Source organism: Pan troglodytes, chromosome 6, assembly GCF_028858775.2.
Source record: "Pan troglodytes isolate AG18354 chromosome 6, NHGRI_mPanTro3-v2.0_pri, whole genome shotgun sequence".
Lineage (NCBI taxonomy): Eukaryota > Metazoa > Chordata > Mammalia > Primates > Hominidae > Pan > Pan troglodytes.
Window position 1 is genome coordinate 111,850,989 of NC_072404.2, and position 19,842 is coordinate 111,870,830.

A 19,842-nucleotide genomic window follows, 5' to 3' on the forward strand; every position below is an offset into this window, starting at 1 on the left:
CCCTGCTTTGGAAAGTGGGAATAGCTGTAACAATAGTGCCCACCCTCTGAGAGCCCACAGTGTGTCCAGACCCCAGCCTGGTGGGCATCTGCACAGACACACTGTCATCCTCTGGGTACCCCACCCCGGCGAGGTGAGCACATGGTCCCCAGATTACAGAAGAGAGCGCAGACAGATGCTCAGAGAGGGAAGTGTGGCCTGCCCAACGTCACCCAGCTGGCGGGTGCCAGAGCTGGTCTAACATGGCAGGGCATGGTGGCACGCACCTGTAGTCCAAGCTACTTGGGAGGCTGAGGCAGGAGAATCGCTTGAACCCAAGAGGCAGAGGTTGCAGTGAGCCAAGACTGCACCACTGCCCTCTAAGCTAGGCGACAGAGTGAGACCCTATCTCAAAAAACCAAACCAAAACAAAACAAAAAACTGGGGGCCGAGCGCGGTGGCTCATGCCTGTAATCCCAGCACTTTGGGAGGCCGAGGCAGGCGGATCACCTGAGGTCAGGGGTTCGTGACCAGCCTGACCAACATGGAGAAACCCTGTCTCTAATAAAAATACAGGATTACATGCCTGTAATCCCAGCTACTTGGGAGGCTGAGGCAGGAGAATCACTTCAACCCAGGAGGCAGAGATTGTGGTAAGCTGAGATCACGCCATTGCACTCCAGCCTGGGCAGCAAGAGCAAAACTCCGTCTCAAAAAAAAAAAAAAATCTGATCTAATGATACCTGCCACCCTGGTGGTCCCAAGAACGAAAGGAACATGGAAGTGGAGGTCCTTGGGCACTGAGAGGTTTAGGCAGGGGGAGGTTTTGCTGGTGCAGCAGCCGACAGCACCCCCAGGGACCACCGGGGACCCCACACCCACCTCCCGCATCAGGGCCCACTCTGTCCCTGGGTGCTCTCTGAGTCACCCGCCGCTTCTTGGCTCTCTCTCCATCTCTCAGTCTGCTGGGGTGCAGGGGTGTGGGCTCCCCAAGGCTCATTGCCCATGAGCCACATGGGCCCTGGAAAAGTGACTTCCCAGGGACACAGCTACTCTCTGAAGAGCTTTTTCCCCAGGTCCCAGCACCCCTACACTTCCCTAGGGCTTTTTTCCTGCCCAGGCCCCTGCCTTTAATTCCCTGGGAGAAATCCTAGACCCCTAAGCCCGACTCCACTCCTTGTCAGAAAGGGAAACCGAGGCCCAGTGACGGGTGGGGTGGGGCTTACCCGGGGTCACCCAGAGGGCAGGGACAGAAGCCCAGGGCTCCAGTGCCTTGGGCCTGAGTGACAGTCACAGCTGCCCTTCTGTAAATAGCAGTGTCTGCTGCCCTCGGAGAAGGGGAAGGAGCAGCTGGTGCCCGCCCCCGCCCCACTCCACCGCTTAGTCCCAGCAGAGCCCACTAATTTTGCTGCTGGCAGAGGGCAGCGTTCCTGCAGGGTCACTGGGCCCTTCCCCTCCTTTGTGTCATGCAAAGGTGGGGGCATTTGTGGGTATTCAGGAGTCATTCCCATGGGAGGGCAGCTCCTACCATGCTAAGAACTTGGTTGAGTTTCCCAAATGTGTCTGGTCCCAGAAGACAGGCTCCCAGGGTGAGTGAGCCCCCTGGGATGCCCTGAATGATACCCCCACTGCCTCTGCACCCACCCACGGTCCAGATCTCTTGCCTCCAAGAGGCCTAGATGCACCCTTGGAGCAGTCAGGAGCTCGGGGCCTGCAGGCTCAGAAGCCATTGCCTGGCACCTTAGATTTCCCTCTCACACAACCTTTGAGGTGCCAGCCCTGGTGAGTCAGGTCTCTGGCTTCCTGCCTCCTCACCCCTGCAGGAAGAGCCTCCTGAACCCCAGGTCCCCTCATTGCCCTATGCCAGGCCAAGCCCTGGGGACCCAAGGAACAATGAGGCCGGCCCCCCGCCATTAGGGAAACCACTGGGAAACCTGGTATTTTCAAGATGCTTGCAAATCTTACTGGGGTGAGCCCCGGAGGAAAAGCTTGGGCTACCTAAGTGTTCACCAGGTGGCCAGCACCCTGGAACAGCACTTTTGGAGGTTCAAGCTCTGTGGGCAAAGGCCTGGAGTTGTAAAACAAGTTGACCATTCAGCCATGTGGGCACAGTGAGTTGTGACTGGAGCAGGTGGGAGGAAGCTGGACCAGGACTGACGGACCTCAGATTCCAAACTGGGGAACCACAGCATCTCTGGCCAGCAGGATACCTGCTGAAGCTTCCAGTCCAGGCCTCCACTGCAGGCCTCTGTTTGCTCTGTCCCCAGCCCCGCTGGCCGGCATGATGGCCACACACCAGGGTTAGCCAGGCCCCGTTCATGCTTCAAGCCTAGCCCTGCACCCGCTGGACAGGGGCCAGTTCTTCCTGGAATTCCCATCTGCCTGCCCATCAAATGTGTGGCCTGTCCATTTCCTCCTAAGAAAGTTCCTGTCCTGGAGACAGCCCTGCTGGGAATCTCACTCAGGCCAGCCCCAAGGGGGCCTCAGGCTCACGGCAGGGAGCTTTGAGGCAGAGCGAGTGGGGCCAGGCACAGAGTGGCGGTCCCACAGAGCCCTGCCAGCTCACCTTGGATCAACCCTGCCCGCAGTGTTGTTGGGAACACTGGTCCCTTTTACTCACTCCAGGAAACAGTGAGCCCTGTTCTGAGTCGGGGGCTCCAGGCCCTGCTCTGGAAGGTCGGGTCTGTAGTAGGAGACCAGCATTTTTTCTTTAAGCAACCAGGTTTTAAGACCCATCATTTTTTATTTTTTTATTTCATTTTATTTTATATTTTGAGACAGGGTGTCACTCTGTCGCCCAGGCTGGAGTGCAGTGGTGCAATCTCAGCTCACTGCAACCTCCACCTCCCGGGTTCAAGTGATTCTCGTGCCTCAGCCTCCCAAGTTGCTGGGATTACAGGCACGCACCACCACGCCTGGCTAATTTTTGTATTTCTAGTAGAGATGGGGTTTCATCATGTTGCCCAGGCTGGTCTGGAATTCCTGACCTCAAGTCATCCTCCTTGGCCTCCCAAAGTGCTGAAATTACAGGTGTGAGCCACCACACCCAGCCAAGACCAGCATTTTTTAAAACGTGAACTAGAATAGAATAGAAAATATCACACTCTATCACACACAGGAAGGGTAACTATTGTCTGGTGAGATGTTTGTTTCAGAGATATTTTTACCTGCGTATGTGTGTATTGGGCCCCAGTGTTAAATGTATTTCTCACAATGGGTCAAGGTCAAAAATAAGAAAACCACAGATCTCGTGGGTGCATTGGGCAGAGGGCAGCCCAGGTGGGGTTTTCTCCTCATGGCTTGGAGGTAGGAGGCTCAGATGTCAATTCTGGTTCTGTCCTGGACTTGCAAGGTGACTATAGGAGGAGGTCCTTTTTTTTTTTCTTTTTTTTTTTTTTTGAGGCATCGTCTCACTCTGTCACCCAGGTGGGGGCATAGTGGTGCCATCATAGCTCACTGCAGCCTCGACCTCCCCTGATCAAGCGATCCTTCCACCTTAGCCTCCCAAATAGCTGGAACTACAGGCACGCATGCCACCACACTCGGCTAAGTTTTTTGGTCTCTTTTTGTTTCGTTTTTTTTTCTGTGAAACGGAGTTTCATTCTTGTCGCCCAGGCTGGAGTGCAATGGCGCGATCTCAGCTCACCGCAACCACCGCCTCCTGGGTTCAAGCGATTCTCCTGCCTCAGCCTCCCAGATAGCTGGGACTACAGGCATGCACCACCACGCCTGGCTAATTTTGTATATTTTTTAGTAGAGATGGGGTTTCTCCATGTTGGTCAGGCTGGTCTCAAACTCCTGACTTCAGGTGATCCGCCCGCCTCGGCCTCCCAAAGTGCTGGGATTACAGGCGTGAGCCACCGCACCCAGCCCATTTTTTGGTCTCGAGTAAAGATAAGGTCTTGCTATGTTGTCCAGGCTGTCCTTGAACTACTGGACTCAGGCCATCCTCCTGCCTCGGCCTCCCAAAGTGCTAGGATTACAGGCATGAGCCACCATGCCTAGCCAGGAAAAATTTCTTTCTTGTTTCAAAGAAATGCCTTCCTCAGCTTCCCCCTCTGTGAAATGGGGATTGGGATACCTCTGTACCAGGGCGGCTGTGGCAGTCTGTTTGAGGGCCACTCTAACACCTGGCAGCGGGGAGGGGATGGAAAGGGTGTCGGGAAGTGCTGGGGCCACTCACTGTCCTTCTTCTGGCCCCCAGGCCTCCAGGCCCAAGGTCAGCATCCCACTGTCAGCCATCATTGAGGTCCGCACCACCATGCCCCTGGAAATGCCAGAGAAGGATAACACATTCGTCCTCAAGGTGAGGTCTCACCCCTAACCTCAGAGATCCTCCAGCTGCCCCAGGCCACCTTCCCTTTAGGTGCTACAGCTCCCTAGGGGGAGCGAGGGGAAGGAGCCTAAGGCAGGACAGTAGTGGGAGGGAGCCCTGGTGTGGGGGGTTCCCAGACCCTATGACAGATGCCTAGCACATAGCTAAGACTTGAGTCTGGGCTCCACAGCCAGGTGCCTCGGGCGTCGCCCAACATCTGGGCCCCTTGCTCCCATTTACCCCTGGGCCTGGGCGAACGAAGCTCATCAGTTTCACTTCCTGCCCTCCCTTCCCCCACTGGAGCTAGCACACACCCACCTCGCTGGTGGCCAGCCGGCAGCAGTTATGCAAATGTTCCTGTCCCAGGGCACTGGAGTGTGGGAACTGGGCGGTCTCCCACAGAGGGCACAAAGGCATCAAGGGTGGGCGGGGAGGCACCCCGGTGGGTCTAGGGGCAGCCCAGCCTTTCCCAGGCCCCACACCGCTGCCGGGGTGGCCTGCAGGGGTTTCTGAGGACACGGCTCCAGGCTGCCAGAGCTGTGGTCCTTGGGCATCCGCAAAGGATCAGAGGGTGTTGGTGAAGCAATGTCCCCGGGGAGGCCTGGTCCCACCCACTCATCCTGCATGAAGCCCCCACCCTCTTCTCCCAGCTTCTGGTTGTGTTTGTGTTTCTGCCCATTCTCATTTGTTTAGTCACGGACTCACTTATTCATTTAGCGAGTGTTTACCAACCCTGGACCCTGAGTCATCCCAGGCTGGGGGCTGGGGACACAGCCCCTGCCCACCTGGTACCCTCTAAACTGCTGATCATGCATGACAGCCTTGAGGCAGAGGGGCTCACCTGCCTCAGTTTCCCCATCTGTTCAGAGCGGGATTAAAGGCAGTCTCCGAGAACCCTCCCAGCTCTGTCATCCTGGGAGCCCAACAACTACATTTTTTTTGTTTTTTTTTTCTTTGTTTGGAGATGGGTCCCACTCTGTCACCCAGGTTGGAGTGCAATGGCGTGATCTCGGCTCACTACAACCTCCTCCTCCCAGGCTCAGGTGATCCTTCCATCTCAGCCTCTTGAGTAGCTGGGACCAAAGGCACACGCCACCATGCTTGGCTAATTTCTGTATTTTTGGTAGAGACAGTGTTTCACCATGTTGCCCAGGCTGGTCTCGAACTCCTGAGCTCAGGAGATCTGCCCTCCTCAGCCTCTCAAAGTGCTGGGATTACAGGCGTGAGCCACCACGCCCGGCCCAACAACTGCATTTTGACAGAGGCACACCACCGGAAGCCAACAGCACGGGACCTGGGTGTCCCAGAGACCTGGGTTCAGGCCCTGGCCCTGCCACTGGCTGCTGTGTGACTTTGACCAAGTTCCTTGGCCTCCCTGAACCTTGGTCTTCTCATCTATAAAATGGGGGAAATGGCTCCTCTCCCTCACAGGGCCGTTGGGAGGAGTTGAGCAGGATGCAGGGTTATGCTCTGGGCCTGGCCCCAGCAGGGATGTCTCCTGCCCTCTTCCCCTTCAGAGGCTTCGTATCTCAAGCGCGTGGCCATGCCGGTAGAACTCCAGGCACTAAGACATGCAAGCCCCCCTACTCAGTGTGCTTGGCCAGCCTGTCTCTCCACTCAACTTGAACCCCACCCCTGGGGTGCCAGGGCATGGGTTGGGGATGCTGGGCCACCCATCCCTCCCCCTGCCAGCATGGCCTCCTCAGAGGCTGCGTCTCTAAGGCAGAGGAGCTGAGATCAGTGGGGTGGGACATATCCCCAGTGGGGAGGCCCAGAAGGGAGGGAATACAGAGTGTGAGCTGCAGGCTCACAGAGTGTGAGCTGGGTCCCTGGCCTGAGTTCCAGGTGGTGCCCGACGGTGACCCCACTTTCTTTCCTGCTGCTCATGCCCTTGAGCCCTGCTGTGGGAGAGGGGGATCAGCCATTTGAGCCATTCTGACCCTATGTCCTGTGGTCTGGAGCCCATCTGCTGACCGTGTTCTGCACTCCCGGCCACCTTCCTCCCCAGGTAGAGAATGGAGCCGAATACATCTTGGAGACCATCGACTCTCTGCAGAAGCACTCGTGGGTAGCTGACATCCAGGGCTGCGTGGACCCCGGGTGAGTGTCCAAGTGGCCCGAGGATGGGTGGACAGGCTGGGTATATCCTTGGTCCAGCCTTCACCAGGAGCAGCTTCCTAGCAGGGCGGGAGCTCAGCTTGAGAAATGAGCAATTCAATGCGATTCAGGTTGGTGCCAGCCAGGATCACCCTCCTTTAAAATACCCCCTACCTCCAATCGCCAGCAGACTCTGTGAGGCCTGCTCTATGGGGCCAGGGCCTGGGGACCTGGAAGGAAGTTGGACCAGGTCTTGTCTTCACCCCAAGAGAGCCTCAGAGCACTGGGAGTTGGGCAGAGATGGCAGTGAGTCCCCAAAGGGCTGGGGGCCTGGTGCAGTGGCTCACATCTGTGACCCCAACACTTTGGGAGGCCCAGCTGGGAGGACCGCTTGAGCCAGGAGTTCAAGACCAGCCTGGGCAACATAGCCAGACCCTCTCTCTCTCTCTCTTTTTTTTTTTTTTTTGAGACAGGGTTTTGCTCTGTTGCCCATGCTGGAGTGCTGTGGTGTGATCTTGGCTCACTGCAATCTCCGCCTCCCAGGTTCAAGCAATTTTCCTGCCTCAGCCTCTTAAGTAGCTGTGATTACAGGCACCCACTACCATGCCCAGCTAACTTTTATATTTTTAGTAGAGACGGGGTTTCATCATGTTGGCCAGGCTGGTCTCGAACTCCAGACCTCAAGTGATCCGCCCAACTCAGCCTCCCGAAGTGCTGGGATTACCGGCATGAGCCACTGTGCCCAGCCAACCCTGTCTCTTAAAATAAAAAAAAATAGAAAGAGCTGGAGAGAGGCTCCTAACCCAGCCCTGGGCTCAGGTCAGGGAAGAGTTGCTGTTAGGCGTGCTCACCTAACCCAAGGCTTAAATAAAGAGTGGACCAATGCCAGGCAGAGGAGGATGGGAGAGGGCAGAGAGAAAAGCCCAGCAAAAAGAGTGGAAATGGAACTGGGCACGGTGGCATGCATCTGTTATCCCAGCTACTCAGGAGGCTGAGGCTGGAGGATCACTTGAGCCCAGGAGTTGGAGGCTGCAGTGATCTAGGATTGCGCCACTGCACTCCAGCCTGGGCAACAGAGCAAGATCCTAACTCTTAAAAAATAATAATAAAAATTTGGCCGGGGCCAGGCACAGTGGCTCATGCCCGTAGTCCCAGCACTTTGGGAGGCCGAGGCAGGCGGATCACCTGAGGTCAGGAGTTTGAGACCAGCCTGGCCAACATGGTGAAAACCCATCTCTACTAAAAATACAAAAATTAGCCAGGCATCGTGGCGGGCATCTGTAATCCCAGCTACTCGAGAGGCTGAGGCAGGAGAATCGCTTGAACCCGGGAGGCAGAGGTTGCAGTGAGCTGAGACTGTGCCATTGCACTCCAGTCTGAGCGACAGAGCAAGACTGTCTCAAAATATTAATAATAATAATTTTAAAAGGTGTGCAAGTGTACAAGCACCTGGGACTCGCAGGGAACATCAAGGCCTTTGGGGTAGCCAGTGAGGAGGAGATTTTGATGAGAGCTCAGGAAACGGGTAGGTCAGGGACAATGGGAGCCATGGCAGGTAATAGGCAGAGGGCAGTTACGGTCAGCTGTGAACAGGAAGAGCAGCAAGAAGGTTGGCTCCACCATCCAGGAGAGATGCCACGCCAGGAGTAGGAGGGATAGGCAGCCCGACAGGCTGAGCAATTGGCAGCAGCTCTGCTGGCTAATGGGGTGAGCCAAGCCCCGGGGGGAAGGGCCGCTGCTTTCTAATTAACAGCTTCATTTAAAGAAACACAATTAAGGTCCTGGGCGCCTCCCAGGCCCTGATCCACAAAGTGATTGTAATCCCTCCTCCACCGCCCTCCGGACCATCTGCTCTGCAAACTGTTTCCCCAGCCGCTGTGAAGGTGAACCTCACTTAGTGGAATTTTCGAGCTGGCAGGGTCCCAGACACCTCATGTCACAAATCGGGAGAGAAACCTTCCCACCCTCTGAGGGTCTCCACGGGATCCCAGGAGGAGCCCAGCCCCTCAAGGATAGTGGGCAGGGATCATGGGCCCTCAGTGGGGACTGTCCACTCAGTGGTATCCGGGCCAAGAGAGAGCCTTCCCCTTGGCTTTCTGAAGTTTCAGTGGAAAATCAATTTGCAAATGGCAGATAAATGAGAGAAAAGGCATACAAATTTATTTATTTATTTTTATTTTATTATTTTATTTTTTAGAGGTAAGGTCTTGCTCTGTCGCCCAGGCTGGAGTACAGTGGTGCAATCAAGCTCACTGCAGCCTCGACCTCCTGGGCTCGACTGATCTGCCTGCCTCAGCCTCCCAAGTAACTGGGACTGTAGGCACATGCCACGATGACTGGCTTAATTTTTTTTTTTTTTTTGAGATGGAGTCTCGCTCCATCATCCAGGCTGGAATGTAATGGCACAATCTCAGCTCACTGCAACCTCCACCTCCCAGGTTCAAGCAATTCTCCTGCCTCAGCCTCCCAAGTAGCTGAGATTATAGGCACCTGCCAACAAGCCCAGCTAATTTTTGTATTTTTAGCAGAGACGGGGTTTCCCCATGGTGGTCAGGCTCGTCTCGAACTCTTGACCTCAGGTGATCTGACAACCTCATCATCCCAAAGTGCTGGGATTACAGGCGTGAGCCACTGCAACTGGCCTTTTTTTTTTTTTTTTTTTTTAGAGACGGGATTGGGATCGTGCTATGTTGCCCAGGCTGGTCTTGAATTCCTGGGTTCAAGAGACCCGCCTGCCTCAGCCTCCCAAAGCACTGGGATTACAGGCACGAGCCACAGTGCTTAGCTGCACAAGGCAGATTAATAGGAGAAAAAGCATGTAAATCTATTTAACGTGTATACATAGGAGCCTTCAGAATGAAGACTCAAAGATACAGGGGAGGGCTGGGTGTGGTGGTGCACGCCTGTAATCCCAGCACTTTGGGAGGCTGAGGCAGGCACATCACCTGAGGTCAGGAGTTCGAGACCAGCCTGGCCAACATGGGGAAACCCCATCTCTACTAAAAATACAAAAATTAGCTGGAGGTGGTGGCAGGCCCGCTGTGATCCCAGCTACTCGGGAGGCTGAGACAGGAGAATTGCTTGAACCTGGGAGGCGGAGGTTTCAGTGAGCTGAGATTGCACCACTGAACTCCACTGGGTGACAGAGTGAGACTCAGTCTCAAAAAAAAAAAAAAAAAAAAGCCCAGGCATGGTGGCTCATGCCTGTAATCCCAGTACTTTGGGAGGCCGAGGCAGGCAGATCACAAGGTCAGGAGTTTGAGACCAGCTTGGCCAACATGGTGAAACCTCATCTCTACTAAAAATACAAAAATTAGCTGGGCCTGGTGGTGGCATGCACCTGTAATCCCAGCTACTTGGGAGGCTGAGGCAGGAGAATCACTTGAACCTGGGAGGCAGAGGTTGCAGTGAGCCGAGATCACGCCACTGCACTCCAGCCTGGGCAACAGAGGGAGACTCTGTCTCAAAAAAAGGATACAGGGAAATGGTCCATTTTTATGCTTAGGTTCAGCAAAGTATGGACAGCAGTGTAGAAAGAGGATTGGACACAAAGGGTAGGATCTAAAGGGAATAGACTGAGCAGGGGACCCAGCCAGGCCTGTCTGTCCAGATTCTTCTTGGCCTCTCTGAGTAGCATTCCTTCCTTCTGGGTGTGGGACAGAACCCTATCTTGAATGGGGGTCTTATGACCTACAGTCAAACCAGGCAGATTGGGTAATTTCTTTCTTTCTTTTTTTCTTTCTTTCTTGCTTTCCTTTCCTTCTTCCCTTTCTTTCTTTCCTTTTGTTTTTACTTTTTTTTTCTGCTCCGTTGCCCAAGCAGGAGGGCAGTGGGGCATGATCACAGCTCACTGCAGCCTCCAACTCCTGGACTCCATTGACCCTCCTGCCTCACCACCACGCCCAGCTAATTTTCTTTTATTAAGATGAGATTCTCAGGGCCGGGCGCGGTGGCTCATGCCTGTAATCCCAACACTTTGGGAGGCCAAGGTGGGCGGATCACCTGAGGTTGGGAGTTTGAGATCAGCCTGGCCAACATGGAGAAACCCCATCTCTACTAAAAATACAAAATCAGCCGGGCGTGGTGGTACATGCCTGTAATATCAGCTACTCGGGAGGCTGAGGCAGGAGAATTGCTTGAACCCCCGGGGGCAGAGGTTGCAGTGAGCCAGGATTGCACCATTGCACTCCAGCCTGGGCAACAAGAGCAAAACTCTGTCTAAAAAAAAAAAAAAAAAAAAAAGACGTGTTCTCGCGGCCAGGTGCAGTGGCTCATGCCTGTAATCCCCACACTCTGGGAGGCCAAGGCGGGCAGATCACCAATTTGAGACCAGCGTGGCCAACATGGTGAAACCCCATCTCTGCAAAAAATACAAAAAAAAAAAAAAAAAATTAGCTGGGCATGGTGGCGCATGCTTGTGATCCCAGCTACTCAGGAGGCTGAGGCAGGGGAATCACTTGAACCCGGGAGGCAGAAGTTGCGGTGAGCTGAGATCGTGCCACTGCACTCCAGCCTGGGTGACAGAGCAAGACTCCCATCTCAAAAAAAACAAACAAACAAAAAAGATGGGGGTCTCGCTATGTTGCCCAAGCTGATCTCAAACTCCTGACCTCAAGTGATCCTCCCACCTCAGCCTCCCAGAATGCTAGGATTACAAACATGAGCCACTGTGCCTGGCTGGATAATTTCTTTATGACAAGTTTTTACATAGAATATTTTTAGGTTGGCCAGGCGCAGTGGCTCACGCCTGTAATCCCAGCATTTTTGGAGGACGAGGCAGGCAGATCACGAGGTCAGTTTGAGACCAGCCTGGCCAACACAGTGAAACCTCATCTCTACTAAAAATACAAAAAAATTAGCCGGGCATGGTGGCAGATGCCTGTAATCCCAGCTACTCAGGAGGCTGAGGCAGGAGAATCGCTTGAACCCAGGAGGCAGAGGCAAAGTGAGCCGAGATCGCGCCACTGCACTCCAGCCCTGGCAACAGAGTGAGACTCCGTCTCAAAAAAAAAAAAGAATATTTTTAGGTTTTATGACTACGTTTTGGAAAAGGGGGTTCTGGTTTCTGTGACCCACCTTGGGAAAGAGGGACTTTTGTTTCTCTGGTGCCTCTGGGGAGAAGAGGACTGAGAGACAAGTAGGCAGGAGAAGGTCAGAGAAAAACTTTTTTGTTCCAGGCTGCTGCTGAGGACTTTGTTTTGCGGTATTGTTTTCTGAGCCCCAACAGTGGCCTGGTCAATCACACGGTGGCCACAGAGCCAGTGTAGGGTGGGACAGAGGGACATGGAGGCAGAGGGAGGTGACCAGAGCCAGGAGGCCTAGATGCTGGGCTGTGGGACTGCCAGCCACTGCCTGGCCACATAAGTAGCCTGTGGTCCGAGTCCAAGTCCCACGGCAGGACATGGTTTCCATTTCTTGTCTCCACAGTGACAGTGAGGAAGACACCGAGCTCTCCTGTACCCGAGGAGGCTGTCTGGCCAGCCGTGTGGCCTCCTGCAGCTGTGAGCTCCTGACTGATGGTAGGTAGGGTGACAGGGTTGAAGGAGGGGCACACTCAGGGTGGACAGATAAAGATACGTGCATCTTACCTGCCACTTCCCCAGCAGTCGACCTGCCCCGCCCCCCAGAGACGACAGCTGTGGGTGCAGTGGTGACAGCCCCCCACAGCCGAGGTCGAGATGCCGTCAGAGAATCCCTGATCCACGTCCCGCTAGAGACCTTTCTGCAGACCCTGGAATCCGCGGGCGGCAGCGGCAGTGACAGCAATAACACAGGTGCCAGTGGGGACAGCCTGCTCTTCCCATCCCACCTCTCCTGGACCCCCACCCCCAGCCATGGCCACCCATGGGCTCCCTAAACCTTGCTAAGCCTCAGAAGCTGTGACATCTCATCCTCCTGGGTCCTTCACACGTCTCCGAAGTACTTCTGGCTTTTGTAGACTGGTCTAGGAACCTGGCCCCTCCCACTGGACCCAGTTTCAATAGAAAATGTTCACAGGAGCCGGGTGCGGTGGCTCACGCCTGTAATCCCAACACTTTGGGAGGCCAAGGTGGGCAGATCACCTGAGGTCAGGAGTTCGAGACCAGCCTGGCTAACATGGCAAAACCCCGTCACTACTAAAAATATAAAAATTAGCTGGGTGTGGTGGTGCACACATGTAGTCCCAGCTACTCGGGAGGCTGAGGCAGGAGAATCACTTGAACCCGGGAGGCGGAGGTTGCAGTGAGCCGAGATCACGCCACTGCACTCTAGCCTGGGCGACAGAGTGAGACTATGTCTCAAAAAAAAAAGAAAGAAAAGAAAATGCTCACAGGGGCTGAGTGCAGTGTCTCACACCTGTAATCCCAGCCAGTGTTTTTTGAGGCTGAGGATCACTTGAAGCCAGGAGTTTGAGACTAGCCTGGACAACATAGCAAGACGCTATCTGTACAAAATTTTTGAGACAAGAGTCTCACTTTGTTGCCCACGCTGGAGTGCAGTGGTGGATCACAACTCACTGCAATCTCCACCCCCAAGTCCAAGCAATTCTCACGTCTCAGCCTCCCGAGTAGCTGAGATTACAGGTGCCCGCCACCTCGCCTGGCTCATTTTTGTATTTTTAGTAGAGATGGGGTTTTGCCATGTTGGCCAGGCTGATCTTGAACTCCTGACCTAAGTGCTGGAATTATAGGTGTGAGCCACCATGCCTGGCCACAAACATTTTTGTGCCTGTAGTCCCAGCTACTTGGGAGGCCGAGGTGGGAGGATCACTTGAGCCCAGGAGGTCAAGCCTACAGTGAACTGTGATCACACCATTGCACTCCAGCCTGAGCAACAGAGAGAGACCCTGTGAAAAAAAAAAAAAAAAAAAGAAAAGAAAAGAAGAAAGGAGGGAGGGAGGGAGGGAAGGAAGGAGCTCACAGAAAAGGGTCCATAGGGTTGGAATCAGGGATTGGGAACAGGCGACTGGATTTGTTCCTAAGTTTGCTGATGACTTACAGAGTAACTCCAGGATAGTCCTTCACAGCTCTGTGCCTCAGTTTACCTCATAGACTTCACCAGTGGGTTGGGTCAGCTCCCTGCCCAACTCTAAAATTATTCCAGCTGGGCACAGTGGCTCATACCTGTAATCTCAGCACTTCAAGCAGCCAAGGCAGGAGGATCGTTTGAGCCCAGGACTTCCAGACTAGTCTGGGCAACAAGACTCTGTCTCTACAAAAAATAAACAAAAATTAGCCAGGCATTGTGGCACAGGCTTATAGTCCTAGCTACCCAGGAGGCTGAGGTGGGAGGATTGCTTGAGCCCAAGGCTGCAGTGAGCTATGATTGTGCCACTAGACTTCAGCCTGGGTGACAGAGCAAGACCCTATCTCAAAAAATAAGTTAAATAAATAAATAAAATTATTTGGCTGGGCGCAGTGGCTCACACCTGTAATCCCAGCACTTTGGGAGGCCAAGACGGGCGGATTGCCTGAGCTCAGGAGTTAAGACCGGCCTGAGCAACATGGTGAAACCCTGTCTCTACTAAAAATACAAAAATTAGCCTGGTATAGTGGTGCATGACTGTAATCCCAGATACTTGGGAGGCTGAGGCAGGAGAATCACTAGAACCTGCAAGACGGAGGTTGCAGTGAGTCGAGATCACGCCACTGCATTCCAGCCTGGGCAACAGAGCAAGACTCTGTCTCAAACAAAAAAATATTCAGGCCAGGTGCAGTGGCTCACACCTGTAATCCCAGCACTTTGGGAGGCCAAGGCAGGAGGATCACTTGAGCCTAGGAGTTTGAGACCAGCCTGGGGAACACAGCAAGACTCCATCTCTAAAAAATAAAAAATAAGGCTGGGCGCAATGGCTTACGCCTATAATCGCAGCACTTTGGGAGGCCGAGGTGGGTGGATCATCTGAGGTCAGGAGTTTGAGACCAGCCTGACCAACACGGTGAAACCCCATCTCTACTAAAAATACAAAAATTAGTTGGGTGTGGTGGCGGGCGCCTGTAATCCCAGCTACTCGGGAGGCTGAAGCAGGAGAATCGCTTGAACCCGGAAGGCAGAGGTTACAGTCAGCCACCGGGATTGCAGCATTGCACTCCAGCCTGGGCGACAAGAGCGAAACTTCGTCTCAAAAAAAAAATAAAAACTAAAAACCAACAAACTTTTAAAAAATTATTCCAACAGCATTTTGCATGTAAAAAAACCAACAAGATGTCACCTCTCTTCTCACATTTATTTATTTGTCCCCCTTTCTCCTTCCCCCCATGTTCCTCACACTGTCATCCCCACCTCAGGGGAACAGGGTGCAGAGACGGATCCCGAGGCTGAACCCGAGCTGGAGCTATCCGACTACCCATGGTTCCACGGGACACTGTCCCGGGTCAAGGCTGCTCAACTGGTTCTGGCAGGGGGGCCCCGGAACCACGGCCTCTTCGTGATCCGCCAAAGTGAGACTCGGCCTGGGGAGTACGTGCTGACCTTCAACTTCCAGGGCAAGGCCAAGGCAAGTGTGTGGGGGGCGCCATGGGGGTGCAGTGGCCAGCCCTGAGGGAGAGGGGTCATGGTGACCCCGGTCCTGAGGCTGTGCCCTGGAAGCAGCTGCAGGCGAACAGATGTGGCATGACTTCCCACGGGCCCCACTCACCCCAGCCATGCTCCGTGAGCCACCTGCATCCCTCCTACACATCACTGAGGGACTGCAGTCAGCCCTATTTCAGCCTCTGCATTCTCCAGAAGGGGAGGCCACCTACTGGCGGCTGAGCCCTCAGGAGGCTGGGCCCTTCTAATAACCCAAATTTGCAAATCCTTTCAGCTCCTGCGCGCGGGGGATCTCATAGCACTGGAGCTTCGGAGGGTCTCCGCCCAGAGATCGCCCAGTGCGGGGCGGGAGCCAACCAAGGCCCTCAGAGCCCCACCTTCTGCCCCACCGACCTCAGACAGCCCCTCTTCCCTGCCCAGGTTAGGTCACCAACCCCTGAGGAACACACATGGGCAAACCCTAGAGACCCAGCAGGGGAGGAGGAGCTGGGCTGGGTGGGAGAGCTGTGCAGGGTCTGGGGGGTGGGGTTCAGCATTGGAGGGGACAGCCTGATCAGAGACCTGCAGGGGAGGGAGAATTGTGGAGGGGAAGACAGTCAGGAAGGTGATCCCGACAGCACCCAGCTGGATCAGAGGCATGATGGTACACCCAGGCGGTGTGCTTTCAAGGAAGAGGATTCCTTGCTATATTGACCTAAAATGCTTTGTTTTTGTTTTTGTTTTTTTTTTTTTGAGACAGTCTCGCTCTATCCTCCAGGCTGGATTGCAACATCGCAATCTCAGCTCATTGCAACCTCCGCCTCCCGGGTTCAAGCGATTCTTGTGCCTCAGCCTCCCAAGTAGCTGGGATTACAGACACGTACTACCACACCTGGCTAATTTTTGTATTTTTAGTAGAGACAGGGTTTCACCATGTTGGCCAGGCTGGTCTCAAACTCCTGACCTCAGGTGATCCACCCACCTCAGCCTCCCAAAGTGCTGGGATTACAGGCGTGAGCCCCCACGCCCGGCCTATTGACCTGAAATTCAAAGGAAAATTTGACAGCAAAGGCAAATGATTATGGGGGGGTGCAATGTGGCCAGAGGGGGCAGGAACCTCAGTGCCCGCCCCCGCATCCCAGGTTTCCGATAAGGAAACACTCAGCCTGGGCTCCTGCCAGGACGGATTTCCTGGCGGCCCCTACTAGAGGAGGGAGAACCTTAGGACTCCTGCTCCAGGCCTGCAGCTGGGGGACAGTGTCTCTCTGCAGGGACCCCGGCTGCCCTAACCCCTAGTGGCTCAGTGCAGAACCTCTGGTGGCTTCTCTCCTCCGCCAGGTTGGCCCCACCGTGCAGGAGGTAGCACCTCCACCAGGAACATTTCCTTGGCAAGCAGCCACTCTTACAGTTCCTCCGACAACCAGGTGCTTAAGGCCATCCCTGGTGACGTGCAATTTACTTCTCAGCCAGTGCTGCTCCAGGCAGCCTCCCAGAGGGCCTGGATCTGACTCATGCCCAAGCCAGAGGCTAGGATGGGGGAACAAAGGGTGGGTGGCAAGCTCCTCTCCTTCCTGGAACAAGACCCAGCCTTGAACCTGCCTCTCACCTCTCTACCCGGCTGCTCTTCTCCCAGAGTGGAGATGACTGCCCCAGGCCTGATAATTGAATGGTGGGACAAAGCAGGAACCCCAGCCTCCAGCTTACATACCTCCTGGGAGGGAAGATCACTACCTTCCCAGAGGCAACTCTTTCCACCTTCACAGAATAAATGTCTGGAAGGTCTGGCAGAAGATTGGGATGCGTCCAACTTGCTTCTTCTCACCCCAGGGACCCAGCTGTGCCCTGCGCAGTTTCTGCCCAGCTATGAGGCTGTGGTGGGACCCCTCTGTGCTGTTTCTTTCGGGCTGAGTCCCTGCATTGTCCTAGCAACTTATTCTGCTAAGTGGCAGAGCTCACTTATGGGACCGCCACCCCGCTCCAAGGATTGTCTGTATTTTTTTGTTTGTTTTTTAAAGAGTTGGGGGGTATCTCACCATGTTGGCCAGGCTGGTCTTGAACTCCTGACCTCCCGTGATCCATTCCCCTCAGTCTCCCAAAGTGCTGGGATTACAGGCGTGAGCCACCGCACCTAGCAGATAGTCTGTCTTTTATGCAGGTGGCCAGACCAGCTCCCCCTCCTGGGCTTGGGGCTATGCGTGTACCCTCAAACCACTCCTCTTAGCTCCCCTCTTGCCCCACACACCCCAGAGATAGCCACTTTTTTCTGCAGTGGGATACATGTTGAGCAAAATAGGGCTTAAGTCAGAGACCTGCAGCTCTCCACTAGACACCACAGGCCTATGGTTTCTTACCCTGAGGCACCTGCCTCACACAGGCCCTAGAGACCTAGAGAGAAGCCAGCCCTGTTCCAGCTGTTCCCACAGCGTGCCGTCACTCCTCCCTAGCCAGCCCTGGGGAGCTTTCCATGCCTCCGGGTTTTGGCTCTGCAGGGACAGAGGGCCAACCTCTAGCCTCCTGGGCTGGGGGAACCACCCAAACAGGAGTTTTCTTCCCTGCTCTGTGCTCTGTGACCATGGGCCAGTCACTCCCCCTCCCTGGGCCTTGGTTTTCCTATCTCTAACATGGGGGCAGTAATCCCTATCTTCTGGCGTTAGGGAGGGGATTAGAGATTATAGGTGTGTAGGGCATGGGCCCATAGTGGGGGTGCTCCCAGCATGGGGACAATGCCTGATGCCTTCCATCTCAGCCTGGGTCCGCTGCCCCCATTCCCCATCTCCAGATGGGGCTCATGTGTGAGGGGCCCCCTGGCCCTGACACAGCCCCATACAGCCCCTGTGAGCCTTGGTCCTTCCATTAACCCCCAAAGGCGCTTACCCAGGTGCCCAGCCCCAGACCTGCCCCTGACCACACCCACCTGTATCCACAGCACCTGCGCCTGTCCCTGAACGGCCACGGCCAGTGTCACGTACAGCATCTGTGGTTCCAGTCTGTGCTTGACATGCTCCGCCACTTCCACACACACCCCATCCCACTGGAGTCAGGGGGCTCGGCCGACATCACCCTTCGCAGCTATGTGCGGGCCCAGGGCCCCCCACCAGGTAAGATGCCGCCACCTGGCTGGTGTGATTACTCAAGAAGACTTCCCGTTGATTACTCAAGAAGGTGGTCCCTGGGGTGGGATGAGCCCCAGGTCTCCTGTCCCATAGCCTCAGCCGTGTCCCTCCCACCCTAGCCTAGCCACAGCAATTTCAAGCAGTCACGTCATAAGGAATGGAGGCAGAAGTGGCAGCCTAGAGGCAGCCAGGTCCCTAACGATTCCTGGCAAGGGGAAGGGGGCGCCCAACAGCAGTGCAGGTGGGTGTATGGGGGTGGGGACAGGGGTGTGGATTGGGGCAAGTGGGATGAAAGGAGCTGGGCATATGGATTCCTAAGCCCTGCACTGGGGAGGCTCAGAGCAAAGCTGCTGGGACCGAGCACTAAGGGCATGGGTGCATGTGCATGCGTGTGCTTGTGTGTGTGCATGAGTGTATGTGGGCATGTGCCCGTGTGCGTACGCTTACGTGTGCGTGTGTGCGCATATGCATGAGCGTGTGCATGCATGCATGGGCACGCGTGTGCTTGTGTGCCTGTGTGTGAGCGTGTGCATTATGTGTGCATGTGTGTGCACTCCTGTGCATGTGGCTATATGGGCGTGCACACGCGTGGTTAGGTACATGTATGTGTGTGTGCTTCTGTTTATGCATGTGGGCGGGTGTGCTTGCATATGTGTCCGAGGACATGGGCTGCAACTCGGAAACCTGAGCGTGGGCCCTGGCCCCTTGAGGGATCCCGGCCTCCCTGCAGGATGTGGCCTGCCCAGGTCCCCACTCACGCCCTGCCGTCGCCTTGTTGCAGAGCCGGGCCCCACGCCCCCTGCCGCGCCCGCGTCCCCGGCCTGCTGGAGCGACTCGCCCGGCCAGCACTACTTCTCCAGCCTCGCCGCGGCCGCCGGCCCGCCTGCCTCGCCCTCCGACGCCGCCGGCGCCTCCTCGTCTTCCGCCTCGTCGTCCTCTGCCGCGTCGGGGCCCGCCCCCCCGCGCCCCGTCGAGGGCCAGCTCAGCGCGCGGAGCCGCAGCAACAGCGCCGAGCGCCTGCTGGAGGCCGTGGCCGCCACCGCCGCCGAGGAGCCCCCGGAGGCCGCGCCCGGCCGCGCGCGCGCCGTGGAGAACCAGTACTCCTTCTACTAGCCCGCGGCGCCGCCCGGGTGGGACACGCCAAGCTCTTCAGTGAAGACACGATGTTATTAAAAGCCTGTTTTAGGGACTGCACCCGGCTCTCCTGTCGTCCTTTCTCCCACGGGGAAGGCGGGGACTGCGGGGCAGCCACTCTTAGAGACCCCCGTCCATCAGGGACCCCCGTCCAGCCCAGTGTGGCCTGACACCTGCCAGGCCCCCTTGCAGCTCTGTCTCTGGTGGGACAGCTGAGGGACTCCCCATGGGGCGTCGGGCAGCACCTGAAAGAGGGCCCAACAGCAAGGGTTAGGGCTTAGGATCGGGAGGGGGCTTTACTGGAGCTGTGAGGGAGAGAGATGGGAGGTGGTAACAATGAGGGGTGCTGAAAAGAGAGGAGGGGGCATTCAGGACACAGTGAGGGATGGGGAGCACGCCCAAGTCATACGGAGAGCTTGGATGCCAGGAGGAGGAATCGAGGCCCGAACTGGGAGGGTAAAGACGTTTTTAGACAGATCTATGAAGCCTGGCGGTGTGGACAGGGCGGCAAGGCAGGAAGAAACCTGGCGGTGTGGACAGGGCGGCAGGGCAGGAAGAAGCCTGGCGGTGTGGACAGGGCGGCAGGGCAGGAAGAAGCCTGGCGGTGTGGACAGGGCGGCAGGGCAGGATGTCTCCATATTAGCCCTTAGGGGATTGGGCAATGGAAGAGGCTGGATTTCCCAGCTCCGTGGTAGACTTAAACTTGGAAGAAGC

The 19,842-nt window shown here is 55.5% G+C and overlaps 1 protein-coding gene across 10 annotated transcripts in view; it reads left to right on the plus strand.

Moving 5' to 3' along the window:
- Positions 1–19,188, plus strand: part of SH2B2 (SH2B adaptor protein 2) — a 36,595-nt gene extending 17,407 nt beyond the window's left edge. For 6 of the 10 annotated variants that reach the window (XM_054656170.2, XM_054656176.2, XM_054656173.2 and 3 more), the window contains 7 exons: positions 4,184–4,285; positions 6,303–6,394; positions 11,819–11,910; positions 11,995–12,165; positions 14,659–14,867; positions 17,808–17,979; positions 18,776–19,188. In XM_054656170.2, coding sequence (XP_054512145.1) covers positions 4,184–4,285; positions 6,303–6,394; positions 11,819–11,910; positions 11,995–12,165; positions 14,659–14,867; positions 17,808–17,979; positions 18,776–19,107 — 1,170 coding nt within the window. In that variant the 3' untranslated portion in view covers positions 19,108–19,188. Of the gene's footprint in view, positions 1–4,183; positions 4,286–6,302; positions 6,395–11,818; positions 11,911–11,994; positions 12,166–14,658; positions 14,868–15,176; positions 15,323–17,807; positions 17,980–18,775 lie in introns of those variants that run through there. The other 4 variants (XM_054656171.2, XM_063814900.1, XM_063814901.1 and 1 more) reach the window with 2 other exon arrangements.
- Positions 19,189–19,842: the final 654 nt, after the last annotated feature.